Source organism: Calonectris borealis, chromosome 4 (genome assembly GCF_964195595.1).
Source record: "Calonectris borealis chromosome 4, bCalBor7.hap1.2, whole genome shotgun sequence".
NCBI lineage: Eukaryota > Metazoa > Chordata > Aves > Procellariiformes > Procellariidae > Calonectris > Calonectris borealis.
This window is the reverse complement of record NC_134315.1, coordinates 49293558-49303554: the sequence shown is the minus strand read 5'-3', so window position 1 is coordinate 49303554 and position 9997 is coordinate 49293558. Positions and strand designations below refer to the sequence as shown.

At 41.1% G+C, this 9997-nt stretch overlaps 1 protein-coding gene across 1 annotated transcript in view; it reads right to left on the bottom strand.

The window, feature by feature from the left end:
- Nucleotides 1-1675: 1675 nt before the first annotated feature.
- The window catches only part of DCHS2 (dachsous cadherin-related 2), a 117028-nt gene continuing 108706 nt past the window's right edge, over nt 1676-9997 (bottom strand). Inside the window, 3 exon segments of the mRNA XM_075150206.1 lie at nt 1676-4305; nt 5730-5868; nt 8696-8979. Coding sequence (XP_075006307.1) covers nt 1676-4305; nt 5730-5868; nt 8696-8979 — 3053 coding nt within the window.

Sequence of the window (9997 nt, the reverse complement as noted above, 5' to 3'; positions counted from 1 at the left end):
GCATAATGTTAACAGGTGGAGAATAATATTCATTCTGAAATAATGGCCTTAAACTGATACTCCATGTTCAGATATGAATGACTCCTCCTCTTTGCTTTCTTCCTCCTGGCACAGGTTTTTGTCTGACTACAAAACTTACCATCCTGTCTCCTTTCTTAGTAATATTTGTCTATCCTGATGAATTCCTAAGCTACGTATCATTTCATACTCCATGGCAGTACAAAGAACAAATGACAGCTTTAAAAGACGCACTCTTGCATAGCAGCATGGATCCTCTTGCATGATAGTACCGTGCAGGTGTAGCCTTAGAAACTGGATCTTATTCAAAGGCAGGTTATGAGCCCACAGGTTGCAAATTTTGACACGCACGACTGAGGAAACAACAAAAGCCACTGCACACATGATGCTGATCCCACAAGATCACTCAGTCTAACCGCACGGTATGCTATTCTTCCACCTGTTATGACCTGTACAATATATACCTCTGTACACATCCAACTTGTAACAGATTCCTGGGCACCAACTAGACCCTTCCCTATAGCCCAGTTTTAATACACGTGATGCAAAAGACTTTTAAATATACACTGAAGAGAAACCAGAGTTACTCTAGATGTATTTTCTGTGTATTTTATTGATCTGATACAATATACAAGTATACACAGCAGTATAGGCATGTGTATGTGTCTGGATATGCATACGTACACAAAATGCCATATGTATGATACATACAACAAACAAGGCCAGATTATCTGGTCTTGCAGATATGCCCAGCACAGGACCAAAGACCAGGGTGGAGGCATACAAGCCCTTCAGAACTGTAACACTGTCCCACCCTTACAGCTGCCTGGGTACCAGGACAGCTTCTGTAATAGGACAGAAAGACAATAGGTATCTATCTATTTTAGATCTAGTAATAGAGAAGATGGTTGCTTTTATCTATCCACTCGTTATTTTGTTTTCCAAGGGTGATCCGTTATTATTCAGATAATCATGACTCGCTGGCTTTACACCAGAAGATAAACGAAAGGTGCACAGAAACTGCTAAATGGGATTCCACAGCAGAAAGATAGCTAATAAAGCCCACCGGGGAGCCATGGCAGATAATGAAACTGCACCAGGCCCAACAGGTTGTTGGGAACCAGGGGCTGAGATGTGGGAAGTCTGGGAAAACACTCGAGAAAGAGCTCAACAGGAATCCTTGCTTTCTTCCTTGCCCACCCCCAAACCTGCCGTACTTACACATCTCTCTAGTACCCTCTTCTAATACCACCACAGAAGCGGTCAGAACCCACCAGCATGCTAATAAAGTTTTTCCACAGTAAAGAATTACTACCATTTATTTGTTATTGACATTTCATGAGAAAAACATATTGACATTTTATGAGTAAAATCGGTCAAGTTGGTTATCAGGCACCTGGCTGTGTGATTTACATAGGAAACCACAGTTGTTGGGAGCTGAAAGAAGAGAAGCCTCATGGCCTCACAGTGTATTCCTGGAAGAACAAAATGGATAGTTACAAAGTTTGTGGCTATTTTATATTTTAACTTTTTCAGCTCATGAAAACAGAAAAAATACTGGTGATATAGCTCTGACAGGCATATTTTGCTTGCTAAACAATAACAAAATACATTTTAAGCCATATTTTTTTACCATAAACTACTGTCAGTTAATAACCTAGACCTGAATTTCTTCCTCTGTTGCAAGTTCATGGCTTGGATCAATAAGACATGTTCCTATCATTCTCCCATCAGACATTACTGGAGAAGCAGTAGGTGTCTGCATGGTAAGTAAAGAGAGAGAAGGAGAAAAACTGGGGGTCATGGTTGGTGGAGGGTATCCAAGATTATGGATAAGGGGAGAACGAGGGTATTTTTTAAATGCTTGCCCTGATATTATATTTGGCATTCGTGGTGGCACTGTCCTTATGCCAGGCTGAGCTACTGATGTTATCAAGGGAGGAGGGAAAACAAGAGATTTCTTCTCCTTAGGGAAGCTATGAATGTGTACGTTTTCATCTTTCAGTTTCGCAATATCATTAAACACTGAGGCAAGAGGTTGAAATCTGGGTTCCCAGCTGAGCACGTAATCCCAGTTATAACCACCTCCGAGATCCTCACCAGAGGTGCCAAGAGTTGCAAGTGAATCATACCCAGAGTCCTGCCTTTCTGACATCAAGACAAACTCTCTTGTGAGGTCTGTCATCATGTCTTTCTCTTTTATTCCAATTTTCTTAAGCGTTTGAGATAACATTTTGTTATGTGCATAGGCTCCATGACAGGCTTCTTCTCCGCCTCCTCCTTTAGTGGCCTGCACGCTCTCCATGCTTTGTGTGGTAGCCACGACATCCGTTTCTCCAGACTGACAGGAGAGCTGATCAGACTCTCTTGGGATCCCTGAATCTGGCACCCGTGAGCCGCGCTCATTCAGTGCTGAGCCAGAGCTCTTTCTGCAAGGATGCTCATTGATCCTTTTGATTTCCTCGTCCTCTGCAGTTTCTCCTTCAGCAGAACCGTGGCCACTGGAGTCTGAATGCCTGCAGGGGACACCATCATCCTTCCCCTCTTCGATTCCTGCTAAGCTCAGCCATTCTGCAATGGCACCCATGGGAAGCATACTGCTCTCAGTACTTTGGATTTTCTGGCAGTCCTTATCTTCGCTGGCTGAATTCACATCAGTAGCTGAGGAGGATACTGCTTCTTTTTTCACACAAGAGTTCATCAGATCTTTCCGCCTATGTCTCAGAATAAGTGCAATAAGACTGACCGCAAGCAGTAGGAACGCTATCAAGGAGACCGAAACGCTAATGGTCAGGCTGTATGCTGACACTATGGGGTAACTCTCAGGAGAATTGGAAACATTTACCAAAACGGTGCATACTGTGAACTTTGACTCAATTTTGGGGCTATGAGCTCTTACCAGCAATTCCAGGGTGTCATCGTTCCTTTTGCTGCCATTTTTCTTTCTGTGAACAGTCCGAGTCAAATAAATACTACCACTGGTTTGATTCACAGAAAAGAACGGAGAAGTTTTTAGCAGGGAGTAATGAACAACTCCGTCCAGTCCACCATCGCTGTCTGATGCTGTCACTCTGCCAAGCAACTGGCCTGCTTCATTCTTCTCAGGGAGATTAAAGAAATATTGATCTTGTGTAAACACTGGGTCAAATTCATCTTTCCCCTCAATATCTACCTGAACTGTAAGAGTGGCCAGTGAGTCACCTTTGTCTTTTGCTTGGATTATGAGACAGTACCTATTCTGACTTTCGTAGTCAAACATTTGCTTTGTATGAATATCTCCTGTCAAAGGATCAATGAAGAACATGTCATGGTCTCTAGGAGCTTCACGATGAGCCAAACACGAAGACTGGATGGAGTAGGTAAGGTGGCCATAGGAGCCTTTATCAAAATCCAGCGCATTAACAGCACACACAAAAGAAAAGGCAGGCAGATTTTCACTGACAATGCAGCTCAGGCTGGGAAACAAAAACAGTGGGGCATAATCGTTGTCATCTAGGACGCTAATAAGAACAACAGAAAAAGCCACATTTTTTACATCAGCTCCTCCATCTGTGGCTTGGATGATTAAAGTGAATTTCATGGTATCCTCATAATCCAGCGTTTTCATCAAATCCACTGATCCCGTTTTCCCATCCAAGCGAAAATGTCCCCTGTCATTTCCAGAGATCATGGCATAAGTGACCTCTGCGTTAGTGCCTGCATCGCAGTCACTTGCTGAAACTTCAGTGATGTGACTACCTACAGGGATGCTTTCTTTGACATGAATATGGTACTCCGGGCTGCTGAATACTGGAGGATTATCATTAATATCCAGTACAGTTATTAGCACCATAGCAGTTGAATTCAAGGAGGGTGTTCCACGATCAGAGGCAAGGAGGACCAAACAGTGAGAAGAAGCCGTTTCCCTGTCGAGAGTATCGCTCAAAACAAGATTGCCAACAAGCTTGTAAGATGTTTCTGACTCCACGACACTTGTTTCCACAGAGAATAAATTGTCAGAATTCCCATCAATAATAGAGTATTCAACATATGTGTTTTCCTGTGTCCAATCATAGTCGATGGCTGAAAACGTAAGGACACTTTCTCCAACCGAGGCATCCTCGCTCATGCTGAGATTGTACAGCATCTGCGTGAACTGAGGGGCATAGTTATTTACATCTTCTACGTGCACCTCTACAGAGGTAACTGCACTCAGAGCGGGACTGCCACTGTCCGTGGCTTCTATCAGGAGCTGGATAATGGGAATCTTTTCCAGCTGTGTCACTGGTCCTGTAGCAAACACCGAACCTGAAAATAAAACAGAATTAATAAAACCCCACACTCACTAAGGCAAGTAAATGTGATTCCAAAAGCTGAATCTCATCAGTCATATTTGAAAATGACTCACATGTAATGGCTGCACACCCCAAAGTAACTCTGAGAAATCAGAGCTAATACTGCACAGCCTACCCACAATGGCGCAGTATCAAATACACACACTGCATTTAGACTAGCAAAAATTTCTCTTCCTTGTAACAGGCTGAACATGCCAAATGCAGAAAATAAAAGGGAAAATTACTGAAGGTCGTTAGTTCTCCTGTTTTGCTTGCAATCCAGTAACAGCATTATAGGCATGTTTGTTATTTAGATAGGTTTGCCGGTAAGTTATATAAACATGTTTCATTCAAATTGCTTATCTAAACATGGGGGTTGGACTAGATCATCTTTTAAGGTCCCTTCCAACCCAAACCATTCTGACTCTGTGTTCATAAGCCATCTACTTCACTCTTCACAGTGTATAGCTAAGCACCAGAGACAACGCTGTGTGCTGATTTTCTGACCGCAGTTAAAAATAACCATTAGCCAAAGATAAAGACAGGTTGGTGAATACAGAGTAACAAATGGGTAAAAGAGAAAACAGCTTTAACTGGGTGAGACATTCATATTTTCAGTGTTTGTAGTTACCACCACCGAACAAACACTGCATTCAAAAATTCACCTCATGTAAACAGCATTTTACCTCATGGGAACAGCAAATAAGTGATAAGAACTTGCTCACTGAACAATAGTTGCATATCATTTTTGCAGTATCTAGTAATCTCTGAAGATGATATTACCAAAAATTGTATGTACCCATGCGTACAGAGAGACACACACACAGTTTTGTACCTCCCAGTCTGTTACATTAGGCCAGAAAATGTGAAATAGTTAATCTCTTGAAGAAAATTACATACTTTGGAGAGAATGTTCTCAATTTAGAAAACTTTTAAATTCCATTTAGGATTATAGGATAACATAAGCTCTCTAAAGAAGCAATCTCAAAAACATACTGCCCAAGCTGTAGAGAAGCTCCATTATGATAGGTTCAACTTATACTGAAAAATAGTAAGTATGAACTTAAATTGAATGAAACCTAATACACGAGCTGAAATGTTATGAAACAACGTAAAACATACAGCAACTTTTCTATTAAATCACGTCAGAGGAATAGCACCTATAAGATGTTGTGACTAGCAGCCTCGTGCACAGTTCAATGACAAACTGAGAACTCTGGTCTTTGATGCTATCAGTTCTTCAGCGATAATGGCAGATTTAGCCAAAACATACGGTGGACTCTAGTCACCAAAGATTTCCAGAACTCAAGTGATCACTGGCAACAGGTGAGGAAGTGCAATTTGACTCTTCAATTTACACTGAAAAAGCTGAAAAATAAACCATGCTTACGGACTCACCATTCTTATGATCAATGGCAAATCCCTCAGAGGAAGAGAGGATTTTGTAGGAAATCATTCCATTATGCTCTGAATCCCTATCCACAGCAGAGACTGTCAGAACAGTGGCATCCACAGAAATGAGCTCTGGCAAGCTCACCTGACATAAAAAGCAAAATTACAATTTTGGTAGAGCTTAATAAAAGATTTTGAAAATAAAAACCACATTTTCCTTCATTTGATCTTATTAGGAAAAAAAGAAAAAGTTTTCTCTTTGGATGAAAAAGCTTTGGAAAAAGTTTCACCTACCCATTTTCTTCTGGGACAAAACTATAAAATTGAGATATTGAAAACAATGCATACAATACAGCCAAAATTTATAGTAAACTTTAAACAGTAGTAAAATCCATCTAGTTCTAGTTCGTTACGACAATGAGTGCAGTGAACCACTGAATCTCTTTTTTCAATAGTACACTAATGGAAAGAATACCTACAATGGACTGCAACTAAAATTGGCTTTTCTCCCTGCTTTCAGGAACACCTTGATTTTCGTACATGGAATACAGTCTGCAGTCCCCGTCTGGAGTATATGATTAACCATTAAAAAAACCAACACATGTACCCTAAAAATTCCAGCACCAGAGCTTGATTATCACTGGATTGTTCCTAGAATTTAGTTTTTCAAAATGCTCCCATTTTTCTTCATAGACTCGAGGAAACCAAGAAAGTCCTTTCCCTTCTTAAGAGCTTCCATTATTTGAAGATACAGTATTTTTGTGACCAAAGTTTCCTTCCGCATTAAAAATCCAATTTCAAATGAACAGTATGATACAGCAGCTACCTTTGTCATAACTTAAAGTGTTAGTTTAAATCATTTTAACAGAGGAATTATATGTATATAATAGCCATATATATATATATGAAACTACATATGAAAAGTATAAATATGAAAACACTTGAAAGGACAATAAAAGGGTAAAAATTACAGAATGATGAATAGGGAATTATACGTATCATTGACCGAAAACAAGCAGTGTATCTTACTATCCAAGCAACACATCAAAACATCAGGATTGTGGAGAGAGAAGCTCAGCTGTTTACGTTAGCATAATCAATAGAGCTACAGTGTTTTGCATCAGCTAATAACCCTGCCTGTAATGTCTGCCCTGATCTACAAAACAATTCCTAGCACTTGCACAAGTAAGTACTTGCCTAAACCATTCTCCAAAATCAGACACATATGAGAGTTGAGGAAAACTTAAGGCAAGGTCTAAAAATCACTTGAGCATTAATAGTGCATTTTTTTTCCAGAATTTAAACTTATGAGTTTAAGTGGGCAGTTTACACAAATCCTGACAACTCAGGCACCTGAAAGTTTCACAGGTGCCTACAGTCTGTCCCATAGTTATCTAAGTGACTAAACTGTTGTACCTGCACATGCTCAGAGGTTGACATTTCTTTTAAGCCAAATGTTTAGATTTATTTCTTGACTAAATCTGTCTGAGATTTATAAATGAAGCATTATTAAATCCAAGTCTTCTGTGATGCCTCATATTTTTGGCTCTGAGCACATCCACCACACACAAAAAGCACCAAGTCAAGCAAACAGCTCAGTTCACAGGATCATAGAATGGCAGAGGTCACCTTGTCCAACCCTTGCTCAGAGCAGGGTCACCTAGAGCAGGGTGCCCATGACTGTGTATAGTTGAGTTTTGAATATCTCCAGGGACAGAGACTCCACAACCTCTCTGAGCAACCTGTGCTAGTACTCAGCCACTGTTAGAGTTTTAAAAGTTTTTCCTGATGTTTAAACAGAATTTTCTGTATTTCCATTTGTGCCTGCTGCCTCTTGCCCTGTCACTGGACACCACAGAGGAGTCTGGTTCTGTCTTCTTTACTCCCCCCACCAGTATTTACACACAGTGGTAAGATCCTCCTTGAGCTTTCTCTTCTCCATGCTGAACGATCCATGCTCTAGGCTCTCTTGGGCCTCAGCATAAGCCCCACGGCCTACCCCCATTCCCTCCCCCAAAAAATTCCTAAGGAAACAACTCCTCTGGCAGCCCCACCTTTCCTGTGGCAGCCTTATTGCAGCCTAACTTCAACTGGAGCTCCAGGCTTTGTCTCTCCCCCATCCCTAACCCTAACGCCAAGCCATTACATGTCCTGAGCCTTAGCCCAAGCCCCACAGACTCAGGGCTGATGAAGTCAGGGCAAAACCCTTTTAGCAGCCCACTCTTGAGAGCCTTGTATGATATATCCTCCAATTCCTTTAATCATCTTAGTGGCCCATAGCTGTCCATAGTTGCTAAAACAGCTTGTTTCAAAACATTGTTGGACAACTTGACTTCTACAACAGTCTAGCAGTTCAAATGCTTGTCCAAAAGCTGAGCTCTGTACCCTCCTCAAGTCTAGTAGGGGATGTTGGGGAGATCAAAACTCATATCCCTCACTCCTAGATGAGTGCCATTGCTATAAGGCAGGGTTACACATTACAAACCACATGTGCATAACCTACCACAGGGGCATTTGCTACACCTCTGTGGAGCTGTGTAACTGAAAATGAAGAAATTCATGCCATAGTAACAGGCCCAGAATAAATGCACCAATTTGTTTACCATTCTGTCAGAAGAAGGAAGTTCTGAACACTGGACCCTGCTCCCCAAACTGGTTTGGATTATATCCGTAACTCCTAGTGATGAATGCATGGTGTATGGAGTACAGCTAGCATTCACACCACTTTCCTTCTGAAGTCAGAAACCGTGAACATGAAAACTCAATAATTCCCTCAGTCCTTTTAGCAGAATTCCTAGGAAGGGGCTGGGGTTTCCCAGAAGGGCTCTGCTCTGCTCAGTAATAGTTTGCAGAGATCTTCTTTCTTGGTGCTCAAATGCATTTTTAAGACAAATATAAACAAGCACTCCTACTATTTATCATGATATATGGAAAGACATCACATGTTTGTTGTGCATTTGCCACGTTCCCACCTGATACAAATCCTGAGTAAACACTGGTGGGTTATCATTGATGTCCAAAACAAGGATGGTGAGTTCTGCTTCTGTTTGATGTATAGAATCTGAAACTATGATGCTCAGCTTATACACAGCAGTTTCTTCAAAATCTAATGGTTCCACCACTGTGACTACACCAGTGTGTTGATTGATGGCAAATTTCATTCCAGGACTATTATAAATAAAACCAAACTGAAGTGCTGGCCTGGAGTCCGCATCACTTGCTGGCACCTGAGTCACTATAAAACCAGGCAGGGCATCTGAAACAATAATTTTCAGAATAAGTCATGGCTAAAAGATGACGTTACAATTTCTGAAGATTTTGCCGATTTTGTAATATTGAATCTTTCTGTATTAGCTTTTGGTGTATTTTGACTTTGTGTTTTAGAATAAGAGCAATATCCAGACATGCTATGGAAACAGTAGTGGATTTCTACAAATGCATCTGCTTTATCCCAATTTTAATTCGGATTTTCTGTAGACTTTCCCAGATTCCTGTTTCTTCACCAGCAACAAGAACTTCCATGGTTTTCCACATGCATTTAGGTGACATGAATTTATTGAACAGTGTCAAACTTCCACAAGAATGTTTAACTGAGGTATCAGAGTCCCCTGGTCTTCGTAGAGCCAGTGACTGCAATTCTGAAGCTTGTCCAGAGGAGGAGAAGGCCACCAGGGAGACACAGACATCCAGTCAGACCTACATGGCACAAAAATCTTAAGAGCTCAAGATGTATTCCTATGAGATTGAGGAACTAGATACAGACAGGTTTTGTCATGTGCCAAATTGACAGTAGCAGGGATTGCAAACTGAACCTATCAGTGATCATATAACAAAGCCTGGAGCTAACAGAAACTAAACCATTCCCCGTTTGCGTGCCTGGGGCATTAAGCCTCAAACATGTGGTGTGATGTTCTAAAGCAAATGTTCTTAAACAGAATACAAAAACCTAAATAAGTAGCCAGTAGTTTACAGCTGCTGGGCATCCATGGCTCCCGTACTTGTCATTGCCAGTGGGAGCTAAAATTAGGAAAGGCTAAAAAAGTATCACTAGAAACACAGCCTTGCTATGTTTTGTTAACAGGAGTACCGGAATTTCAGCACCTAATCTTTATAAATGTTTGGCTGTGTATCTTAATGCATCACATATATGATGCCTGTATTTGAAAATGCTGGGCTTAAGATTCAAGGTCTGCAAATGTTGAGCTTATGTCACACAATATACCAGAGGTATGCTGGGATGAGAACTCAGGAGGTCCTGGGTCCTCCTTTTCATG